This window comes from Microplitis demolitor, chromosome 9 (assembly GCF_026212275.2).
Source record: "Microplitis demolitor isolate Queensland-Clemson2020A chromosome 9, iyMicDemo2.1a, whole genome shotgun sequence".
NCBI lineage: Eukaryota > Metazoa > Arthropoda > Insecta > Hymenoptera > Braconidae > Microplitis > Microplitis demolitor.
Genome location: NC_068553.1, coordinates 705,001 through 730,695, shown reverse-complemented (window position 1 = coordinate 730,695; position 25,695 = coordinate 705,001). Strand labels below are relative to the sequence as shown.

At 27.1% G+C, this 25,695-nt stretch overlaps 5 protein-coding genes across 8 annotated transcripts in view; 3 read left to right on the top strand and 2 right to left on the bottom strand.

Moving 5' to 3' along the window:
- The window catches only part of LOC103572717 (uncharacterized), a 46,746-nt gene extending 42,610 nt beyond the window's left edge, over positions 1-4,136 (top strand). For all 3 annotated transcript variants that reach the window (XM_008551452.3, XM_008551451.3, XM_008551453.3), the window contains exon 5: positions 716-4,136. In XM_008551452.3, the coding sequence (XP_008549674.1) occupies positions 716-1,498 (783 nt within the window). In that variant the 3' untranslated portion in view covers positions 1,499-4,136. The remainder of the gene's footprint in view (positions 1-715) is intronic.
- Positions 4,137-10,862: 6,726 nt separating this feature from the next.
- On the top strand, positions 10,863-13,280 carry LOC103572718 (EEF1A lysine methyltransferase 2). The gene is made up of 4 exons (XM_008551454.2): positions 10,863-11,013; positions 11,119-11,217; positions 12,638-13,083; positions 13,152-13,280. The coding sequence occupies exons 1-4, from the start codon at positions 10,964-10,966 to the stop codon at positions 13,250-13,252; spliced, it is 696 nt and encodes a 231-aa protein (XP_008549676.1). The 5' UTR covers positions 10,863-10,963; the 3' UTR covers positions 13,253-13,280.
- Positions 13,281-13,469: 189 nt separating this feature from the next.
- LOC103572719 (ferrochelatase, mitochondrial) lies at positions 13,470-16,238 on the bottom strand. Its single transcript, XM_008551455.2, has 7 exons — positions 16,021-16,238; positions 15,745-15,940; positions 15,083-15,304; positions 14,913-15,014; positions 14,571-14,844; positions 13,796-13,960; positions 13,470-13,732 (listed from the first exon to the last, which is right to left on the bottom strand). The coding sequence occupies exons 1-7, from the start codon at positions 16,046-16,048 to the stop codon at positions 13,535-13,537; spliced, it is 1,185 nt and encodes a 394-aa protein (XP_008549677.1). The 5' UTR covers positions 16,049-16,238; the 3' UTR covers positions 13,470-13,534.
- A 2,779-nt stretch (positions 16,239-19,017) lies between these two features.
- Positions 19,018-24,939, top strand: LOC103572721 (prion-like-(Q/N-rich) domain-bearing protein 25). Of its 2 annotated transcripts, none has more exons than XM_008551458.1 (10): positions 19,018-19,256; positions 21,155-21,271; positions 21,354-21,450; positions 21,862-22,104; positions 22,655-22,801; positions 22,887-23,042; positions 23,313-23,387; positions 23,511-23,756; positions 23,847-24,092; positions 24,647-24,939. In XM_008551458.1, the coding sequence occupies exons 2-10, from the start codon at positions 21,182-21,184 to the stop codon at positions 24,829-24,831; spliced, it is 1,485 nt and encodes a 494-aa protein (XP_008549680.1). In that variant the 5' UTR covers positions 19,018-19,256; positions 21,155-21,181; the 3' UTR covers positions 24,832-24,939. The 2 variants fall into 2 exon arrangements, with proteins under 2 accessions (XP_008549680.1, XP_008549679.1); XM_008551457.2 differs by lacking the exon at positions 19,018-19,256 and adding an exon at positions 19,680-19,788.
- Positions 24,940-25,043: 104 nt separating this feature from the next.
- The window catches only part of LOC103572738 (uncharacterized), a 4,960-nt gene continuing 4,308 nt past the window's right edge, over positions 25,044-25,695 (bottom strand). Inside the window, exon 5 of the mRNA XM_008551490.2 lies at positions 25,044-25,695. This exon is cut by the window's right edge and continues 216 nt beyond it. The gene's annotated coding sequence lies outside the window, so the exon portion shown is untranslated.

The following is a 25,695-nucleotide window of genomic DNA, read 5'->3' as shown; positions in this document are numbered from 1 at the left end:
TATTCAATATCTCGATTTTTTAAGTCGGCCACTCGATCGGAAATCGATATAAAAAATTTTAAATCGATTTTAAAAATTTTCCTATCGATATAACGATTTTTAAAATCGATATCTCGATAATAAGATCGATATCTCAATTTTTTGAATCGACACTTCGATTGTGAAATCGAGATAATGTATAAATCGATACTGATAATTTCCTATCGATATATCGACTTTTTAATCGATATCTCGATTGTGGAATCGATATCTCGATTATGGGATCGATATATCGGTTTTTTAAATCGGCCGCTCGATTGTAAAATCGTTATAAGACATTATAATTCGATATTAAGAGTTTCTATTCGATATATCGATTTTTTAAATCGATATCTCGAGTTTTTAATTGATACCTAAAATTTTGAATCGATATCGCGATATTTAATCGATATTAAGTATTTATTATCGATACCTAGAATTCTAAATCGATATCTCGATTAAAAGTCGACATCTCGATTTTTAAATTAATATCGAGAATTTACAATCGATTCGTCAATTATCGAATTGATTTATCGATTATCGAATCGATATCTAAAATTTACAATCGATACTAAAATTTTAAATCGATGTATCGATTTATCATCGATCGATACACCGTCTATTCAATCGATTACAAAATCGATGGAGTAAAAGCCCGCGAAATTCAAATTTAAAAAAAACCTAAATTTTGTTACAGCCTAAAAAACAACGTGACGAAATGTGCCAGTTTTACGAAACATACAACGGGCCCTACTTGAGGTACCGCAGCGCCGTCGACGAGACAAAATACCTCGGGTTTAATAAATTCGGTAAACCAATAAAAGGACAACGTGCTCGAGCCGAATGCTACAATTTCATGAAATACAATCCCAGCTTCAGTATCAACGACCACAACGACTGGATGACTGGCAACACGCGCGTCCGCGAAGTTCACAGAAAGCATCATAATCATCACAACAACAACAGCAACGACAGTCAAGAACAACAGGACCAGCAGCCCCAACAACCGCGAAATAAACCGCGAGCAGAGAAAAACCGTAAATCCCATGAGCAAAAATCACTAAAACAAAATTTACCGCGACGGCAAATCGCGCCCTTACTTACCGACACCGAGCGACTAAATCAACAATTAGAAATAGATCATTACCCTCAGCACGATATGTCGCGACCTCTCGACTTGTTTGAAAAAAATCCCGATCAATTTCTACGGGCCGATCCCATAGCCTTCGATCTCGATCCCCAGGAGTTTCTGCTCGAGAGACAGAAGAAATTTCTCTTAGAGCGGGATACCATAACCTATCAGCGAAAAAAAAATCCCCACCGCGAGGTGTCGCGACACGCGGGCCGTAAAAAAAATCATCTCCAAGACTCGGCGAGTCCCGAGCAGAGCCATCGCCATCGACATACGAGTCGTGTGAAATCGGGCGAGCCGACGCGCAGTAGACGGCATCGTGTTCTACTTAATGCGACCAAGTATTAATTTTTTTTTTTTTTTAAATTAATTTTTTATTATTATTAATTATTAATTATTATTAAATATGATCAAGACTGCCTCTTTTTTTTATAAATCCGAAGTGCCGGTTTCACACGCAAATTTTATTAGGTTTTTTTTTTTTTATTTAAGTATTTACGCAATAAAGCCTCGTAGTTTTTTTAGAATGTAATTGTTGTGAGTGATTTTATGTCGCTGAGCGTGTATTCGTGCTGATTATTACGTAATAAGAGCTTTTTTTGCATTAAAATTGATGATTTTTTTGGTCACGACAAAATGGCGGCGTCAGTATAAATTAAAATGGCGCCGGTTGTTTGAAAATAATTGGCGGGAATTTTTAAATTTAAATGGCGGGAATTTTGAAATTTAAAATTTGAATCGCGCGAACTTTGAAAAATTTAAATAGCGCGAAATTCAAAATTTGAAAAATTCGAATGGCGCGAAATTTTAAAAAATTTAAAAGGCGCGAAATTTAAATGCAAAAAAAGTTTTTCCCAAAGTATTTTTTATTCATTTTTCTATTGACGAATGAATTTTGTCATTAAATAAATAAATGATGTGAGTGATTTTTTAGTACGATTGTGTGTAAAATATTAATTAATTAATTAATTATTATTAACCTTTATTATTAATATTATTATTAATTTTAAATAATAATAATAATAATTATTATTATTATTATAAAATGTAATTTTATGAAGTTGAAGTTTAAATAATAAATAATAAAAGCTAATGCAGACTGTATTACTAGATTTTAGTGTTTAGGTGGCGACTCAACGAGAAAATCGCTTTTTTTATCTGGTCAAACAAAAACGGAATTTTTTTTTTTTTCCAAAGTTAAATTTTTTTTTTTTGTGGGTCATGAGGGTACTCTTTCGACCGGAAATTTGCTCCTCTACAATTTTGGTCCTTATAAAAATTACTCTAGAGTCAATAGTTTCTGAGTTAGAAACTTGGGTCATAGTTTTAAGATTCACAGGAGAATAAAAGTGAGATTTCTGGGTAAACCGTCAGTCGCATTGAAATTTTTATAAGGAGCAAAGTTGTAGAGGAGAAAATTTCCGGAAGAATGAGTACCAACAAGATATACTTTTGATAAATATAAATATATGAAATATATGAAAAAAATTTAGTTACCGATAAAATTTCGGTTTTTTTTTACAAAACGTATAGAACTACAGATAATAAAATTTAATTTTATTAAAAACCTGAAAAAAATGAAATTCCGTTTATAATAAAATGGCGTAGTTAAAAATAAAATTTATTTAAAAAAAATAATAAATAAAAATTAACGACTGGGCTTCGCGATGTAACATGTATGCTGTAGTGAGAAGTAATTAAATAAATAGTTATTACTAACTGACTATTCTTAATAAATATTATTATTATAATAAAATAATAAATAAAAAAATATTTAAAAAAAATAAAAAAAAAACGTAATTCGACGCTTATTATTTAATAACGGACAACTAATATAATGTGTAATTGTAACAATGGTATTATACGCCACCCTGAACAACAAAATATATAATAATAATGATAATAAAATAAACTCATTTTTTGTATGTCGCTCCGATTTTTATTTCAAAGTCGGCAGTTGTATTAAATTAAAAATATATATAATAAAAACAAAATATATAAATATATATAAATAAAAATATAAATATAAATAATCTCAAGAGGCCTGAAATAATTAAAAAAAAAATTGTTGACGATTTTTATCGAATTTTAAAATCGTCTATAAACAAACGGGGGTAAGTAGGTCATGTTGGTACTCTTTCCACCGGAAATTAACTCCTCTACAATTTTGGTCCTCATGAAAATTTCTCTAGACTCAATAGTTTCCGAGTTAGAAACTCGGGTCACGGTTTCCGGATTCACAGGAGAGTGAAGGTGACGTTTCTGGGTAAACCGTTAGTCTGATCGAAATTTTTATGAGGAGCAAAGTTGTAGAGGAGAAAATTTCCGGAAGAATGAGTACCAACAAGACATACTTTTGGTGAATATTTATATGAATGAGAAAAAAAAGTTTTGATAAAATTTTGAAAATTTAAACGTGGACTAAAAAAAAATAATCTGACTACCCTTAGATAGAAAATAACATTGAAAACAATAATTTCATTAATATTAATTATTAATAAAAAAAATAAAATATAAATATATGAAATATATAAAAGATGTGTATTGTAAGATATTTAATACTTAATTAGGCACACAAAATAATAATTAATTAATATTAATATAAATAAAATTCATGTTAATGTTAATGGACGTACTCAGTTAATTGACAATAAAAATATATATTAAAATTGTATTATTTATTAATTAATTAAAAAAAAAAATAAATAAATAAATCGGCCAGTTACTTATAAATATTTTCATTATTTATTATTTTTAATTTAACTATTTTTTTTAATCAATTTGTTGTTGAGTTGACGGTACGTCCAAGGACTAGCAATAATTAATAAATAAATAAATAAAATAAAATAAATAAATGAATTTAAAAAATAAAAAAATCTACATTCCAAAATAATTAAAAAAATTATTTATAATAATAATAATAATAATTAAATGATGATGGAAATAAAATTAAGTGTGCCGCTATTATATTTAAATATATAAATATATATGAGAAAAGTGAATGGAAATGAATATTAAATTTGAATAAAAAATGATGATGATTAAAAAAAAAAAATAACACTGTCAAATACACGCTCATACACTGCTATAAATTTTGACTTTTATTTTTACCTGCCCTAAGTTTTAATTTTTCAAAATTACTAAAATCTTTTTTTTTTTTTTTTTTTTTTTTTAAATTTTTTTTTTGTAATTATAAAAAAATTTAAGAAAATCAAAATTTTTCCGATCAATATATCGAAAGAGGTATCGATATATCGAAGAGATATCAATAAATCGAAAGAGATATCGATATATCGAAATATATATCGATATATCGAAAAAGGTAATCGATATATCGAAAGAGATATCGATATATCGGAATATATATCGATATATCGAAATATATATCAATATATCGAAACATATATCGATATATCGAAATATATATCGATATATCGAAATATATATCGATATACCGAAATATATATCGATATATCGAAAGAGGGAGTCGATATATCGGAGTTGTATCGAAATATTGAAGGATAGGAACGATATATCGAAAGAAGTAATCGATTTATCGAAGTAGTTTCGATGTATCGAAAAAGGTAATCGATATATCGATATCAATTTCATACACTGAATTAAATTATTGTTGTATCAAATGAATTTTAATCGAATTATCGGAACAGTACATCGATATATCGATAGAAATAATCGATATATCGAAGAGGGTGCTCGATTAATTATTATTATTTTTAAAAAAATTAATAATCTATTGATCGATTGTAATTAAAGATTAATTGATAAAAACGTCATATCGATAAATCGAATTCAAAAAATCGATTGATCGAATTTTTTTTTTTTTTTTTTCAATTTAGTGTTTTCATATAAAAAATAAGGAGAAAAATTTAGGTAAGTAATAATTTAATCATTTTTTTCGAAATTTATCACTTTTGATATATAAATTTATGAAATTCTCATGATTTAATAAATCGATCAATTCAATAAAATTTTTTTTTAAGTATATAAGTATATATACATGTATAAATGTTTGTATATACTCAATCAATTTCTTTGTTAAATTAAGAGGGTATTGACTGGGTAAATCTAAATCAAACTACAAAATTTCCTCTCTATATTTATCTATTTACTGAACTGGGTAAATTTAATCCCTGCGGTGATTGAAAACACATTAGGGTCTTTTTATACTTTATATACACATATATATTCGACAGATAAATCGGTTAGTAAATATAAATAATACTATTGTCGTGATTTACAATAAATTTGCTTTGTTGAATATATATATATATATATAGTTATATATATTTATTGTATACTGTATATAAATTTATATTAATATAGATGTAAAGAAAATTTAATACGCTTTCGAATGAGTACCAACACGCTATATTTATATTTTTTAAGAAATATATATATATATTATATATCTATATATATATATTGATATATTTATTATAAAATAATTAGAATAAATATATCATGTAGGTATTCATCTGATAGGGCATAAATCCTAGAATTTTATGAGTACCCACATGATATATTTTACAACTTTTATATATAGATATATATATATATATATATATATATATAAATATTAAAATATATGTATAAATTATAAAATATTGCGATTAAATATATCACGCAGGTATTCATATAAAAAGGTATGAAACCTAGAATTTATTTAAGATATTTGCACATATTTTTATGAATATATATATTTATATATATGACAAATATATTATTGATAAAAATATGTCATGTGGGTACTCATATTAAAGAGCGCATAATTTCTAACATATATACATATATATATATATATATATATATATATATATATATATATATAAATATATATATATATATATATATATATATATATAAATATTAAAATATATGTATAAATTATAAAATATTGCGATTAAATATATCGCGCAGGTATTCATATAAAAAGGTATGAAACCTATAATTTTTTTTACGATATTTGCATATATTTTATGAATATATATATTTATATATATATGACAAACATATTATTGATAAAAATATGTCATGTGGGTACTCATTTTAAAGAGCGCGTAATTTCTAACATATATACATATATATAAATATATATATATATATATATATATATATATATATATATATATATTTATATAAATAATTGTAAATTTCACGTCACAAAAATATATATATAACGGTCCTTTGACCTATGTCCCGGTAAATGGACACAAGAAGTCTCAAAGAATGGACTTGGGTCTAAAAAAAAAAAAAAATAAATAAACTAGGATAGTAGTAAATTTATTTGAGTTCTATTATCCATTATTGAGAATTTAGGTCTAAAGATTTTAAATGAAAACGAAAAGCGGAAGCAGAGAAAATAAATTTAACTGTAACCGTAGGTTACATAATAAAATTTTTTACAATGGATTTAGAGCCTAGTAAAAAATATAAAAATAATTGTCAATTTTTTTTTTTTTTTTCAAAATTCAAAAAAAAAAAAATAAATATTGTCTCAGACGTTGGATCTGTGGGAACGAGCTACAATGGTGGGCTCTTATTAAAATTCCAGGTTGTATTTTATGCCAGCGTTAAAAAAAAATTCAGATAAAGATAAAGAGGAAAAAAGTGATAAGGGTTAAAAATAAATGATAAAATAAAATTATATAAAATGTTTTCAGTCACGCGTTCAATAATTCGCGAGTGTCTCCCACGCACTATTACTATCTATAATTTTTTTTTTTTTAAATTCAAAAGTAAAAAAAAAATTTTTTTTATTCCAGTAAATTTATTTTTCCAGATCTCATATCTCAGAAACTAAAAGAGATAATCAGATGTTATGGTAGGTTTTTGGAAAGGAAATTTACTGACTAAGAATTGTGTTTCTTATGATAATTGGTCTAAAGTTAATTTTTAAAAAGTTATGGCGGTTAGAACAATGCCGCGTTTTTTTAAAAAATTTGAAACTGAAAATTTTTTTTCCGACCTTCAAAGGGCTGTAACTTTTAAACTATCGGTCCTATGGCATTTTTTTATGAGACAAAAGTTATAGAGAATTTAATAACCTTTCCAATGACCATAAACAATGTATGGTTATCTATGATAGATTTTGAGATATTTAAAGAAACGTAGGTAAAAATCATTTTTCGGATGATTTCCTGCATAAATGTATGATATTTATATTTATATATATATTTAATCATGTTTATTTAAAATCAGACATACGTATTATCTATTAACTGACATGTATTACATACTCGTAATACAAATTGAGTGCATTAGCCTTTATCAGTTAAAATATGTTGTCCTGTACGAGCGCTATCTTTTAAATTACCGCGGAATGCCTTAATTAGATTTTAATTATTTATATATTTTGCGGTAATTTAAGATAAGAAATTTTTTTTTTTCGGCTACTGGAATATAAGTTTTTTTTTTTAGAAAAAAAAAATATATATATATATATGTAGGTAATTACATGCTCTTTAAAATGAGTACCCAGATGATAAATTTTTTTTCATTAATATATAAATTATATATAAGTCCATAAATATACATATATATACGCATATAAATATATAAAAATATATATTTATGAATATATAAGTGCAAATTTCATAGAAAAGTTCTAGATGTTGTGCCCTTTCATATGAATACCTACATGATATATTTAATCTCAATATATTATAATTTATACATATATTTCAATATATATAAATATATTCATATATATCTTAACATATAGATATATCATGTGGGTACTCATTTGAAAGCGTATCAAATTTCCTGTCCGTCTATACTGATATAAATATAAATATATATGTTTATATATATATAAAAGTATATAAAATATATATTCATATATTTATGAATATATGTGCAAATTCCATAAAAATGTTTCAGAAGTCGTGCTCTTTCAAATGAATACCTACATGATATATACAATTTCAATATTTGATAATTTATACATATATTTCAATATATATAAATATATTCATATATATCTTAACATATAGATATATCATGTGGGTACTCATTTGAAAGCGTATCAAATTTCCTGTCCGTCTATACTGATATAAATATAAATATATATGTTTATATATATATAAAAGTATATAAAATATATATTCATATATTTATGAATATATGTGCAAATTCCATAAAAAAGTTCCAGAAGTCTTGCTCTTTCAAATTAATACCTATATGATATATATAATCTCAATATATTATAATTTATACATATATTTCAATATATATAAATATATTCATATATATCTTAACATATAGATATATCATGTGGGTACTCATTTGAAAGCGTATCAAATTTCCTGTCCGTCTATACTGATATAAATATAAATATATATGTTTATATATATATAAAAGTATATAAAATATATATTCATATATTTATGAATATATGTGCAAATTCCATAAAAAAGTTCCAGAAGTCTTGCTCTTTCAAATGAATACCTACATGATATATATAATCTCAATATATTATAATTTATACATATATTTCAATATATATAAATATATTCATATATATCTTAACATATAGATATATCATGTGGGTACTCATTTGAAAGCGTATCAAATTTTCCATCCGTCTATACATATAACCATAAATATATATGTCTATTTCAATATATATATATTTATAAATATATTCACATATATTCTGAAAAATATAAATATATCATGTGGGTACTCATTTGAAAGCGTATCAAATTTTCTATCCGTCTATACATATAAGTATAAATATATATGTCCATATCAATATATATATCTATATATATATATATAAATATATTCGATATATCTTGAAAAATAAAAATATAGCATGTGGGTATTCATTCGAAACCGTATGATATTTTATATATATGTATGTGTACATAAAATTATTTAAATGCAAAAAGTCAAGAGTTAATTCAAATGTCAACAGAAAACGGGTAAAAGCTAAATTAAGCTCGTTACCGATCTAGATGTCAGTCATTAGTTATCTGCCGATCCTAGTTAGACATTCAGCAGTTCATCACCAATGCTAGTCAGGACTTAGGGACAGTATTATATAGTGGCTGTCTAGTTGGACGTTTGCCAAATTCAAATTAAGGTAACGAACTCCAAAAAATCAATGATTACTTGCTATCATTTTTTATCCATATCCTCAATAATTATTCATATTAATTGTCAAATAATAAATTAATATGAAAATCAGTCTATTTATTTTCTACTTTTACTGACTTTACATATAAATTTTCACAGGATTTTTAAACTGGGAATTGAAATTTAATCAGGAATCAGGAAATCGTAACACGAAATTTTATTCAATTTCCGACGTCTGATTGAGTTCCGTCAGATTTTTTTTCTACTTATTTTTTGTTAAACAAAAAATTTTTTTTTGCAAAGAAAATTTTCGAATGATTTTATAGTGAAAAAAAAATTCAAATTTCGCATGATCGAGATTCAAAAATTTTGATTTTTTGACGTCACAATTTTATGACGTCATTGGTCAGCAGTCGGTAACTTTGTGTTTTATTTTAACGATCGCTGGTCAGAAAATTTTCTTTATTTAGTCGGTATCGAAAATTTTTACCATCAGCAAAAAAAAATTGATTTTTTAAAAAAATATTTTTCCCGCCAAATTTTATTTTTAATTTTTTAAAAAAAAAATAAAAAAAAAATTACTTTTTGGTTTTCGGTTAATCGCGAGTTTGAATTTTTGAAAATGGCACCAAAAAATTTTGAATTAAAATTTGAAGTATTAGACAACAAAAAATTGAAAAAAAAAAAATAAATTATTTTCTTACCGAAAATTATAAATTTTTTGACAAAATTTATCAAATAAAATAAAAAAAAAAACTTACATTTTTGGTCTTCAATTAATCTGAAGTTTGAATTTTTAAAAATGGCGCCAAAATATTTGTTAATTAAAATTTAAAGTAACAAATAACAGGAAATTAAAAAAAAATCAATGAAATTTTAAAAATGGCGCCAAAAAATTTTGAATTAACAAACAACAGAAAATTAAAAAAAAAAATATTCGCTTACCAAAAATTACAAATTTTTCGAAATGAAATAAAAAAAAAAACTTACATTTCTGGTCTTTGATTAATCTCAAGCTTGAATGTTTCAAAATGGCGGCAAAAAATTTTTAATTAAATTTTAAAGTAACAGACAACAGAAAATTTTTTAATTTAAAAAAAAAAAAATTATTCGCATGAAACTTCAAATTTTTCGGAAAAAAATTTTCTGACACCCACTGCAATGACACTGATTACTTTCACTCAAATCACTTAAAAAAAAAAAAATTCACAACTGCACTAATCACTCACAATTTTTAAACACTTTTTGTAAAAAACAAAAAGTTAATTAACTTAAATTCCGCGACTTTTTAATTAATTACTAGCCCCGATATCCTGACAATAGAAAAAATGACCGGATTAAATGAAATAATTAATTATTTACGCGTTTTAAATTTAAACACTTTGTAAATTATTATTCAAAAATACTGCTCGTATCCAAAAAAACATTAAAATTTAATTGTTTTAATTAATTTGATTGTAAAAGTAATTAATTATTTATTTAACTGCAAGCTAGACGTAATGTCAGTCACTGTAATGGCACCGAGTTTGACTGAGACAGAAAACCTGCGCAGTAAGAAACTGACGGTTTGAATTTAGCTGCGCATGCGCAGTAGTTTCTCCACGTTTTTTTCCCATTCTAAAATTTTTTTTGGAGTTTCGCGGGTCTCGATGACACAAATTTTTGAATATTTAAATATTTGAATAATTAATTAATTTGATAATTAAAAATAAAATGTCCGATACTGAGGAATTGAATGAATCGGAACTGGGAACTTTGGAACAGTGAGTAATTTTTGTCAATTGCAATCTACTTAATTTTAAAAAGTTAAGTAGGTTATGTTCGTTTGTTGTCATGTATTTTATATATTTTATTTTTTTTATTTGCAGTTGGGAGAAAATTTATGACGAAGAAATAAATAATTTTCAGGAGTATGGAGATGTTGGAGAAATTTGGTTTGGAAAAAATAATGCATTTAAATTAATCAAGTAATTAAATTATTTTTTTTTTACTTTAAGAAATTTACCCATAATCGTATTAAAATTTAATTGTTAATTAAAATCTTACTAATTGACTCGAATATTTTATTTATTTTTATTATCATTGAAGTTTGATAAGATGAATTGGGTAATTGATACCCAGACTTATTGATTTCGATAATTTTATAATCATGGGGTTCGAAAAAAAAATCAACGGTGAAATTTTTTTTATTAGTCGTCTGATATATTTCATTTATAAAATATATAAACTGCGATTAAGACACGACAAAAGTCATTTAATTCTGAGGGTTCACCCAAGGGCTGATGTCTTTAATTGACGCTCGGAAATTAACTGTATGATCTACAAATATTTATTTATTTTTATCTCACTAATTTTATAAAATCCCAGCGACATCTTTTGTCGGTTAATTTATATATATATTAATAATTATTTATAAAACGTCTCGACATTGAACTGGCGATCGCGTAAAAGATCTGAAACTATCAAAAGGCACAAATTTAACTCGAGACCGTTTCGCTGATACCAAATTTCATTTTTTTTATTTTTATTATCGCAAAGACATCCCATGGACTTTATTTTTTTTATTCTCTCTTAATAATATAGACGATAGCTATATATATGTAAATATATATAAATATATATTGAGTGGGATTGATGTATAATTAAGTGGGAGAATAATTAAAATATTAATTTATTTAAAGAAAATAAACACGAGCGTTTTTTTTTCCCGCGTAATTTAAATTTAATTTGAATGATATCGATAATTTTATTTATCTGGACACTTGGCAAAAAAGAGTTTGAACCATGAAAAGCCACAAATTTAGTATATAAAAACTGAATAATTATAAAAAATTAGCCTTGCACATAAAGATTGATATTTTAAACTCTTGTGTATAAATAGAAACTGTAAAATTAATCTATTGTAATTAAAATTAATGTTACAATCTATCATAAAATTAAACTCTTGAGTTTTTTTTTTTTTTTAAACTGAGAGATTAGTAATGAGTGGAGTTGAGTTCTAGAGCAAATTTCCTAAAGTTTGAGTACCCACATCGATATATTTCGGATGATAAAAAATCCGAGGCAAGATGGCCCTCATAGAAGAAGTTGAAAAAATCAAAATTAGAACTAGGGCTTGTGGGTACTCGTTTGAAAGGAAATTTGTTCGAGAACTCAAGTAAGATGATCATTTTTCCATAAAAAAATTTTGTGTCTTCTTATAATTAATTTTAATGAGATCAGAGTCACGATATAAAAATTAACATACAGTTAATTCGCGTACAAAAAAACTTTAAGATTTTGTCTTCTACAGAAATTTCCGATTAATTTAATTATAATTTTAAGTTTATTAATTATTTATAAAAAATGGCGGGAGATTTAAAATTTAAATAAAATTTGAATTTTCAGATGCATAGAAGAATTAAATATTTCAAAATCTGATCCAATAATAGATCTCGGGTGTGGTAATGGCTGGACTTTACTGAAACTTTATGAAAACGGGTTCAAAAATTTACTAGGAGTCGATTATTCCCCAAAGGCCGTGGAATTGGCGCGAAATATTTTAAAAGAAAACAAAATAGTTCTCGACGATCTAGCCACTAGGATAGAAGTCTGTGACATTTTGCAAGATCTAGACTCCGGGGATGGAAAGGACAAAAATTTTTTGAAGCCTCGGAGTTTCAAATTAATTCACGACAAAGGAACTTACGACGCGGTCAGTTTGAATCCCGATGACCGGCACCGTCAGCGCGGGAAATACAAAACTAATGTGTGGGATTTATTAATGGACAATGGTTATTTAATTATTTCGTCTTGCAATTGGACTAAAGACGAACTAATACAACATTTTAGCGGTAATTATAATTAATTAATTAATTAAATTATTAATTAAAATTTTAAAAAATAAAAATAAATTTTTTAGGATTCAAAGTGGAAAAAATTTTGGAGGCTCCGGCGATTAAATTTGGGGGTAAAGTTGGACAGTCTGTTACAAATATTGTATTTAAAAAAATTAGTGTCTAATTAATTAAAAAAATAATAATTTTATTAATTAACTGGCAATTTTTTTTTATACTTTAATTTTGGAATTCTATTTATGGCGAAACTATTGGAGATACAAAAAAAGTGTAAAGAACAAATCTGTAGGAAATTTAATTTCCTACAAAAAAGGTCCTCATGAATTTTGGTGTAAATTTAATAGTTTAGAAGATATTTTGATTTTAAATAATTGACTAAAGAATTTTGGAAAAAAATTTCTTTTTATTTTTTTGATGGAAAATTAAAAAAAAATTTTTTTGAAAATTATCACATTCTGCAATTTTGAGCGAACCAAGTTTTACATGGCTGGCAATTTTCATTTATACATTGAGGGCATCGAGTGACGAATTTTGGCGAAATCGCTTTCTTTGAATGCAAGTGAGTTTTCACGACATCTGCGAGAGCTTTGATAAAAAGCGGATGGTCATTTGGAGTAGGAGTGCGTCGAATTTTCTCGATTTTTAGCTGCAATTTAAATGCTTGTTAGTCGAAGACAAAAAGTTTTTTTTTTTTAATATTTTTTTTTACCTCGCGGGCGAGATCAGTGCAGTACTGAATGTCCAGCTCGTGAAGAGTCTCGATGTGCTCGTTTACGAAGGCAATGGGTACGATGATGAAGTTTTTCTTGCCTTGACTGACGTAGCCTCGTAATGAGTTGTGAGTAGCGGGGCCTAGCCAAGGCAGTGGTCCAACCTGGAAATATTTTGTGGTTTAAATATAGGCTTGTGGGTACTCATTTTACTCAGCATTGACTGATTTACAATAATATCACACTAGTTTTTCAAAAAAAAATTTTTGAAAAAAAATGTTGAAATCTTGTGCATCAAAAATTTTTTTATTGAAACCCTGGCTTGTGGGTACTCATTTTACTCGGAAATGAATGTTTTACAATAATATTGTACTAATTTTCCAAAAAAAAAATTTCGAAAAAAAAAATTTTATTTTTTTTTATCGAAAAATTTTTTTATTGAAACCCCGGCTTGTGGGTACTCATTTTACTCAGCATTGACTGATTTACAATAATATCACTCTAGTTTTTCAAAAAAAAAATTTTGGAAAAAAATATCGAAAACTTGTGCATCAAAAATTTTTTCATTGAACCCTCAGCTTGTGGGTACTCGTTTTACTCAGCATTGAGTAAATTATCAGATGCAAATATTAGTTTATTCAAAAAATAAAATTTTTGAACAAAAAAAAAATTGGGGTTAAAAATAAAATTTTTGAAATATAGGCTTGTGGGTACTCATTCTACTCAGCATCAAAAACTCTACAAAATAGACAGTATAAAAATTTAAAAAATTACCTTCGACTGCCATACGATTTGATAAGGATTAGAATGATTCAATTCATTCATAACCATATGAACCGTCGCAGCAATTTCACTGGGATAAGAGTCACCGCGATTGAGTACTCTCAGTGGTATCGAGTGCGCAGAAAATAGTATCATAACATCTTTTTTTATTTTATCATCAAAATGCTTCAACTCGTCTTTTATTCTCTCAGCTACTGTTTGCGCTAACAAAGGATGCGTTCCCCACCGATCAATTATACTCAGTTTCATATTTTTTGGAAGTCCTCTAAAAAATAATCATTAAAAATTTTTATTTTAAATTATAAATAATAATTTATTTAAATAATAAATTACCGTTTTTTGTAATAATCCGAAATTACAGTAAAACTTGACCCTGCTGTCGCGCAGCTGTAATGTGGGTACTGTGAAAAAATAATCATGTGTTCGATCCCGTCTCTGAAAAAAAAAATATTTCATGAGAAATTTTTTTTTTTTTTTTTTTTTTTTTTTTTATTAATTATTACGCTTCTATTTGTTGTAATGCAACTTCAGTCAGAGGATCAGCATAACGGAATCCAACATAATGTTTATGGGGTCCAGATTCTGGTGAAATTTTGTCCAATTCCTGGCACATTAATTCCCCTTGCAAATTCGACCATTTCAATATCGGAGAACCCCCGCCTATTTCACTGTACTTTTTCATCACTTTTGGAGCACGCATTTTAGCAATCCATGGTCCTAATTTACTGTTAATAATAAAAAATTTTGAACCAAAGAAAAATTAAGAAAAGTCTATTTTGTCATTCGAAAATTCGCGGTTGCTTAAAATGACGATATCTCAGTTAGTATCAGAGATAAATAGACAACTTAGGAGGTCATTGGAAAGGAAATTTTCTGATCTACAACTTTGGTCTAATAAAAAAATCCTGTAAACTCGATAATTTGGAAGATATGGCCGCTAAAAGATTTCAAAATCTCCAGTGGTTACGCGGCAATTTTAAAGGCCTGTAACTTTTGAACTATTGATTTTATCGAAATTTTTATAAGGACCAAAGTTGTAGACCAGAAAATTTCTTTTCCAAAAACCGTATATAATGTTTAATTATCTCATATATTTATAAAGATATAAGCAAGCAAAGTTCGAGTGTCGAAATATGACAGAATTTAAAAAAATGGCCCAAATTACCTCTGCATGGGTAATTGCATCATATCACGGTCAGTAATTATTCTCGTGAGAAATTCTTGGACCTGTTCAAGTTTACTAGGACCCCCCATATTAACCATCAAAATTCCCGTCTTAGCTTTTGAATTTTCAGAACTTTCCCGCTTTTGTCCTCCAGTTGATAGATTCCTTATAATTTTAAAATTTCTTGCGCAATTGCCTGTAATTATAAAAAAATTAATTAGGTCATTGTGCTAAAAAAAAGTCTTATATAAATCAAATAAAAAATTATTTACTCACCTGCGGAATAAATTTTGCATAAATTCATTGTGAAATAAAATTTTTCCACAAAATTTTAATGAAATTTCTTAATTACTTTTAATTTTAAAAAATTAATTTTTAACTTTAATTAATTTATTAAGTTATTCTATTAATAGTTTTATATTACCGCACGAAAATTAAAAAAAAAATTTTTTAGTTTAATAATGAAGTCAAAGTATTAAGAAGATTTTGTTCCTTTCGCGGTTAAAGTAAGACTGTAACTAAAGCTAAAATGTTGATAAGCTAGAAAGTAGGGATTGTTTGAATAGATGGCGCCAAAAGTTCAATCCTAGAGTGGGGGAATTCCGAGATACAAGATGGCGCCGAGGCCTCGATCAGTAAAAATGAGCTCCTGTCTTACCGAGGGTAAAAATGCCGCGAAAATTTGAAAATAAAAATTAATAATTTAAGAAGGGTAAATTTTTTATTTTTTTGAGCGACTTTAGGCCAGTTTTTGAAATTTTAAAAATTTAAATAAAATATGTATAGAAGGCGCAATGACAATTAATTTTAAAAATGTGCAAAAAGATACTTTTTCACACTGTTGTAATAGAAATTTTATTTTATACCCTAATAGTAAAGTTTTCTTATCAAAAGTTTACTTTACAAAAGTTTCCTTTAATTTTCGTCAAATGTTCGACACTTTTGTGCTTTTCTGTCTGTGACAATTTGTAAACAGCTTAATTTAGGGAAGAGGTGCAGTTGTAAAAAAAATTTTATTTTTTCGATTCCATGTTTTTTTTTAAGATAGTAAACTTAAAAACTGTCAGAAAGTTAGCTGATAGTATTAATAATTATTAATACTTTCACCATTAATAAATGTAAAAAATAACTTATTTTATTTACTGTTCCGGTATTAGGACAACCAAATTCCTGTATTGGGACAAGGCTATTTCAGCGTTCCGGTATTGGGTCTTTTGGGTGTCATAGAAAAAAATTTTTTTTTATATATTAAATTTAAGAAAAATGAACTAATTTTATTATTTTTGAATTGGTAAATGTCTATTCTATATGATGCAATAAATTATTTTGGTTTATAATTTATTTGAATATTTTTAAAACGATAAAAATCAGTCATATACCCGTCGTCGTTCCGGTATTGGGACATTTACCTTAACTGAAACTTTGATCTACCCGATGAAAAAAGTTTTTGTCTAATTTTATATAATTATATATGTTTATATATATAATCATATATAATTATATATAATCATATATGAAATTATATATAATCATACATGATTATATATAATCATACCGCGTGCCAAAAAGTAAAAGGGCGTATACCAATGTATGCGCCCTTTTACCTTTGCAAAGGTAAAAGGGCGCATAAATTTTTTTTTCATCGCCAATTGATTAGTAAACATTTTCTACGCTTGAAAATCACATATTGTTTTCCTAAAGGTAAAAGGGCGTATGTCTTTAATTATGCGCCCTTTTAGCTTTAGGAATTTGAAAATTTTGTGACCAAAAGGTAAAAGGGCGTATAAATTTTTTTTTTAAAAAATTTATTAAAAAGCTTAGCCGAAGTCTCAAAAAAAAAAAAAAAAAAAAAAAAAATGCTGCAAATTGTATGAATGTTATTTTATTTCACAGTTAATTATTAGAGTTTATAATAGTAGTATTTTAAAATTCTTATACTAAATTTAAAAAAAAAAAAAAAAGCAGAAATAACCGGTTCATTTAGGTACGATTCCTATACCCTCTTCCTCCGTGTCTGTCGCACGTACTTTGAATTTTTTTTTTTTTTTCATATATTCTGATTCATGACGGATCCATAATCCAAAACACTGATTAAAGAAAAAGTCAATAAATTTTTATTTTTTATAGTCGTTATGAAAATTTTTTATTCAATTGAAAATTTGATATTTTCATTTTATTTTTTTTTCAGTTATTTTATTTTTAATAAATTAAAAAAAAAGTGTAGGAGGAGTGTTTTTTCATCTAACTTGTCTTGTGAAATTATTTGTCAGTATTTTGTATTAAAACTAGAATTTTTTTTTATGCGCCCTTTTACCTTTAGGCACTACTTTTCAAAAGGTAAAAGGGCTTAGCTCTTGAGATACGCCCTTTCAGTTCAAGGATGCCAAAATTTTTTTTTTGCAGATCTTTGCGTTTCGAAAAATTTCAAAGCTAATGGCAAAATAAAATTTTTTTATACGTCCTTTCAGCATAATTCCCTACTAACCTGTAGCAATACGCCCTTTTACCTTTTGGCACGCGATATATAGACGATTATGCATAATTATATATGATTAGACAAAAACTATTTTCATCGGGTAATCAATGATTTACTATTTTGAACATGTTAAAAAAATAATAATAATAATTTTTAGTTTTTTTAATAATTTTTCATTGAGTGTTACAACTGCCTCTTGTTACAACTGCAGCACCTCTCCCCTATAATCTGACCTAAAATTATTACCCGAATTAGGATGCAAATTCACTTAAAAAGTTGACAATTTATAGGAAAATTTTCACATCAATTTATTGTTAATTTGACTTTAAAAATTGCTAAGTATTTTATTAACCTCAAATTACGGTATTTTGTCATTTTTACTATACATTCAGTAATAAATACAATGTAGTAAAAACAATGCACTCATTGATTTTCATTAGTATTTCTTAATTAAATATATCAAATATCAAAATATTTTCAAGACTCGTTTTCTCCATGTAAGAAAAATCAGTGCCAACTTTTTTCATAGTAAAAAAAGTTACCTCTAACCCTGACCCTACTAAAAGTTTTTTTTTTATCAGAAAAATAATAAAATGGCGCATGCGCAATTTTTTTTTGAAACAGTCAGAAATTTACTTTTCTGCGCAGATCTAGTAAAAAATCTCTTTCTGCGCGTTTGCGACTATAACCTTTGGCTCGGATTATTGCGCATGCGCGTAATGTCCTACTTTTCTACCCCGGTGTGTAATATACTAATTCTTAAGACTAAAAAAATTATTGGCACAGAAAATTTCTGTTTTCAATGTAGAATGCAGTAAATTTTTGAGGGAGAAAAAAAATTCTTTTGTTCCAACAAATTCATAGTTTTCTGTGCGTTAGCCATCAGATCTAATGTCTTTTGTAATTACGACCTATAGATAATTATTTTTTTATTAGCTCGCACTGACGTCATGAAAATCAGCCATTTACTTCTGTAAATTTTAATACTTCCGCAGTTATATTTTAGCATTTGTCGTGTGATGGTTAAAATATTCAGGTAAGTTAACAAATATATAACCTGTGATTAAATTTATGTGCAATATTTTAATGTTAATTCTGTAGTTAACTCGAAAATTTAATTTTAAGTAACATCATTTTTTAAAAATAAAAAAAAAATTTTTTTTTGGAGTTTCGCTAGAATATACTTTTGTAAGATTTATCAAAATGCTTCTTCTGAAAATGATCGAAACTATTAATAAACTCATTAGTAGATTGATAAGATGCGATAAAAATATGGAATTTTGTAACTGAAATGACGATAGTTGTTAAAATAATTTAATTTGAGCGGTATTGTATTTTTCCATTGGTTTAATGGTTTTTAGAAGTCATTAGCGTCTAAGTGCGCCGATAAATTTCATAATTAGAGGAATTTGTTGATTGCTTTAACCAATCAAAAACTGCTGTTGTCAGCATTCTTATACTTATTTTGATAATTGATAAGGGACAAAGCAACTTTGATTAGTATAAATATAGTTTTCAATTAATACGTGGTCACTTTTCGTTTGGATAAGACGCTCGAAAAAATTAACGTGAGTACAAATAATATACGACTTGAATTAATTTATTACTTCAACAGTTGCGTAGTTTTGAATTTAAAAATGATATTACGAAGAAACAATTGGTTTTATGGAAAGAATAAAAGAGACCTTTTTTTTAGAGAATTTAATAAGCTACAAAATTGGTCATGTGTATTTTTGACGTATCTTTGATGGGTTGGCTGGAATTTTAAGTCGAAGGGAAATACGAAATTTTTAGTGAGATTTTTGGAGAATTTATTTTTACTTATGGGTTTAAATTAAAATTATGGGGTAACTATTGAGTTTATGAAAAAATTACAAGATACCTTTTTTGTAGAGAATTAAATTCTGAATAAAAAAGGTCTGAGTAATTTTTCACGTATCTCTGATAGGGAATAAGTAAAATTAAGATTTTCGATAAATTAAAATGGAGGGAAATTTATAAAATAAAAATAATTATGATAGTTTTTAATTAGATTATTAATTATTAAGAGGATAATAAATATTTTTTGTCACGCGGTATTTAATACTTTTGGGTTGTCAACTTTTATTAAACTGAACGAGAAATAATAATAGATATTTTTCAGTCGAAATCTGGATCAATTGAATTTTATTTGCTGGCGGTTATTTCGCGGTCAATTTAAAAAATAAATAAATAACACGAGCTTGCAACGCATAAATTAATAAATATTGTCGAGTTTAAATAAAAATAATTACCTTACATCGCCCGCCAACAAAATTATTAATTTATAAATTTTAAAATCCTCAATAATTAATAATCAGTAATTTAAAATATAAATTCCCGGCTGCTTATTACCGACAATAACTTTTAATATTTATAAATAATAAATATAAATAATTGAATTATTCAAATCCTTGGATAATTAAAGTGAAAAAAAATAAAAATAATATCATTAACGTTTGTTAACGCGGCAGCGATAAATAAAAAATCATTTTATAAATTATTTATTTATTTTTATATTTTGTTTGATAAATGCCGTCAACTGCGCAAGTCTATTATTTATAATTAATAATTATTAAACATGTAATTAACTATTATTTTACAATTATAAATATTTTAAAAATAATTAATTATATAAAATTTATTATTTTTAAATACTTCGCGGCCATTTAAAATAATAAACAATAAAAAATATAATTGTCATTTTAAATAAATCGTTAATTAAAAATTAATAAATAACTTTACTAAAAGTAAGTTTTTTATTATTTATTTTTTTTTTTTCTAAAAAATTCAACGTTCAGGATTCGAACCCTCGACCTTCCGGTTCCCGCAGCGCTCGTAGCTGCCGTGCCTAAACTTTTATTTAATACCCAAATTTCTACGATAAGTAATCGATTATTTTTTTATTTTTTATAGAAACAATCCAAGCTGAATTTTTATAAAATGATCATCAACTATTTTATTTTATTAGTGCTGGCAACTTTTGTTGCATCAGTAAAACTCCCGGGCAAATTTGCTTTAACAGATCAAGCAGTGAGTAATTTATTATTACTACGATTATTTATAACTTTTTTTTTCATTTCATAATATATGATAATTTTTTTTTTTAAAATAGTGTAAGCCCGCCTTTAAAGAAGCTGCATGTAGCAGCCCTCATGACAAATGTATGAGAAATGGCGTCGGTTCATACAAATACATTTGTATTGCTCAAGGTAATTAAAAAAAACTGATAAGTAATTACTCGAATAAAAATGTGATTTTTTTTTTTTTTTTTTTTTTCAAAAATTAAATGAGTGGAGATATCTCATTAAATATGCAAAATAAATATACGTTCAAGATGGTCACTGGAACGGAAATTTGATTTCCAACAACTTTGATCTGATATAAAAATCTCGTAAATGTAATAGTTTGAAAGATATGGCCGTTTAAAGATTTTGAACTCGCGTAGTAGTTTTAAAGGCCCGTAACTTTTGAACCGTTGATTTTATCACATTTTTTGTGAGAAGCAAAGTTGTAGATCAGGAAATTTCCTTTCCAAAAAGCATATATAACGTGTATTTATCTTATATTTTTATGAAGATATAAGCAAGCAAATGTTTAATATAAAAAAATTAAAATTGCAGGCACATTGGGTTCACACTGTGAAAAAAATTCTCACTGTAAAGTTATTGAGTTCGGTAAATGTTCTGAAAATAATACATGTATCTGTCAATTCGGAACAGCTGAGTATGATAAAACAACTTGTATCCCGAAAACAATAAAAAATGATCCCAAATACCAATTTTATAAGGAGTACGACTGCGACTTCAAAATCTGTCATTTAAAGAAAAGTTATTCGTCAGTAACTGCACAACGAAGAGAATCAAGTGAGTTTTTGATAGCTTGTTGGTAGCCCTAGCCTTAGGACGGTGGAGCAAACAACTGTGCTGAGTAAAAATGATATATGATAATTTTTAGTTTTGTAGCAGTGGCCTTTGGCTGCTAAATAAATATTTTAATTTAATGCTATAAGTCAATTGGTAGCATTTGCCTTAGGCTTTTGAAACACATCCAGAATTTGATACAGGAATTTTTTTAGCGCTAGTCTAGGGCTTATAGAACAAGCTTCAAACATCCCATGGTATGTTGGCAGCATTAGCCTTGGGACCATGAAGCAAAATTGAATTTTTATGTCTTAAGGATGTTGGTAGCATTAGCCTAAGACTCATAGATAGAACTTTGCTATTCTATATTAGTTTAGTAGCAGAAGCCTTAGGCAAACAAAGCTCTGCTATGAGTTTGTTGGTAGCATTAGCCTTAGGCTTATTAAAATAAACTCAGTTTATTGCCGTCTTCATTTTTATTCAGTACCAATAGTAGTGCAACCACATGTACAGAGAAGGTCAAATGGCTTTTTACATTATTTTTTTTTCTTAGAATTGATGTACGGCGAATATTGTGAAACTAATCAAGATTGTGCTGATTTACATCTCCCAAACCTGATTTGTGACAATGGCGAATGTAAATGCCCTAAAGACACCCAATTTTTGTTGTCAGAGTTGTCATGCAAAAACAGCACAGCAGGTAAATATTTTATGGTTTTATTTCTGGTGGTTTATTAGCCAAAGTAAGCAATAATTGTTAACATAAAGTATTTAAAATCATTCAGGTATTGGAAAAGCTTGCAAACAGCCAGACTCCATCAACACTACAAGTGTCACTGTAGAATCCACTGAAGAAACACCCAGTACCATTTGTAATGATTTCAATGTAACAAGATGTCAGAGATATTACACTTACGTGGCTAGTGACGAATGTATACCTGGTAAGGAAATAATTATTTTTCACTACATACAACGCTAGAATGGGATAGTTTTCGTAATCTGGGGGGTTTTACTCACAGTACCAAAATATTTCTGCATTAAATAGTTCGATAATCTGTCAGCATGACTGGTTTTTCAGTTTTTTGCTCCGGCTCGAAGGACCAAAAGAGTCTTATTTTTAACGAAAGCCAGTCATGCGTACAATTTACATACATATGTATACAAACACTTGCTATTATAATTTTGTAGTTTAAATAATTACTTATTTTTAGATCCCAAATTTGTATGTGAAGGTGAAGAATTTTATTATGACCCGACTAGACAAGAGTGTGTGGAATACGTAGAAGGTAAATTTAGGTTCATTTATAAATGTATACTTTCCTATGCTGATCCCCATAGATCCTCATGTGAATCCAGTTCCCATATATACAAATATATATAGTTATTTATTAATTATTATGTAAAATTAGAACTTGATGACTTCTACTGTGAAATCGACCATCACTGCCGTAATTTGAAATATACGAACTGCACTGAGAATATGTGTGTCTGTAAACCAAAATATGAGAACATTAATGATGTCTGCCGTGGGTACAACGGAGCTGTTTGTGAGGAAGTTTCCGATTGTTTGGTGGCTAACTCGATTTGTAATAAGACATGTCAGTGTCCCGAAAACCATTACCTATCAGGAGACACTTGCTGGAAATTTGCTGAGAGTGAGTCAATTTTTCTTACCTGCAATCCATCAAGCTTAGATGGTCTCTATTTATAACTAACCTCCAAAATCGACTCTTTGAATGTTTTAGATTTGAACGATACCTGCGGAATCGATTTAGGATGCAAGGACCTCAAGCACGCGAGTTGTCAAAATGGTCAATGCCTCTGCAAACAGAACCATGTTGAGATTAACGGCACCTGCTTTTCGAAACTTAATGGCGCGTGCGACAACAAATCCGAATGTATCGAAGGAATCGCTGAATGCAGACATAATATTTGTCAATGTCCTTACAGTCATTATCAAGTTGGATTCAAGTGCTATCCATTGGCTCAGAGTAAGTATTTTTTTTCTTATCTAAGCTATAATAGAAAAAAATCGTATGCTCGTTCGACATTCACATGAAGGGTTGTTAATATTGGCGAAACATTGCAATCCTAAATATAAATAAATTAGCTGTTCCCACTAAATGATCACTTTGGTCCTTCGATCCAACGTATAAGTTCTCCAAAGATGGCAATCAGTATTACTAGACCACAATAGTAGAAGCAAAAGCATAAATAATTTTTTTAAAAAGATTTCAACTACAAAAAATTTTTTGGTCTATCGAGCCGGACGATAGTCGAATAAACTACTCAAATGTCAAAATTAGAGAACTATATGACAATACCTGTTTATTATATATTATCGAGGTTTCGGCTTTCGACCCTAAAGTTGAATATTTATAAATAAGCTTACACGCGCAGCGCGCATGCGTCTTCTGTGGATACAATGTATATTAAGTATATTTTTTTAGAATGATTAACTAATCACATAACAAATAAACTTAATTTACATGAAATATATATTTTCTCAATTACAAAGATATAATTATGATATGTTTATTTTCAGAACCGGGAGATCACTGCTACGACTATGTCGGGTGTTCCGCAATCCCTAAAAAATGGTGCAATAGTAATGGTTCTTTCTGCATTGACGAGAGGGGAATAGATTGTAACCTAAACACTCGTAAATGCGTTTGCCCTCCAGGATACGTCGATGAAAAAACTAAATGTTCAAAATATGTGCGTTTATAATTTAGCATTCAATTTAATGTCTGGAATTACAATTCTATAGTAACATTACATAAATAATCAGTACACAGCCAAACGAAAACATTGAATAAAGTTTTGTTGACAGTACAATACTTCGTTTTTAATTAATCCGTTAGTTTTAGAATAAATCTTTACCATCCGCCATCGTGGCTCTCAATGTTTTTGTTGATTGTAAAAAAATGCTTTACAATGCAAAGCAAAAATAAATCAGTTTTTACCACTAAAATAGTGCTTGGTCCTTCGAGCCAACTAAAAAATCCTCAAAAAATTTAATAATAACATTCTATAACCACAATAGCATGAACAAATATATAATCTGTGTTTTCAAAAAAAATATAGTCACAAAAAATTTCTTTGGTCTTTCGAGCCAACTTAAAAGTCCTCAAAAAAGTTCATAGTAACATTCTATAACCACAATAATATAAACAAATATATAATCTATGTTTTCAAAAAAAACTTTAGTCGCAAAAAATTTCTTCGGTCGTTCGAGCCAACTTAAAAGTCCTCAAAAAAGTTAATAATAACATTTTATAAATACAATAGCATAAACAAATATAAAAACTATGTTAAAAAAAAAGTTAATGGTCTTTTGAGCCAACGTAAAAAGTCTCAAAAAATGGCAAGTAACATTTTTTGACCATAATATCATAAACAAATACATGACTAATTTTTTTAAAATGATATCTGTTACTAAAACACACTTTTTGGTCCTTCGAGCCGGACTAAAAGTGTAATAAACTACTGAAATATCAAAATTATAAAACTATATTATGAAAAAATCTATTCTTTGTAATAATAGGACCCTCTGGGTGAGGACTGAGGTAAAAAATAAATTTTAGCAAAGGC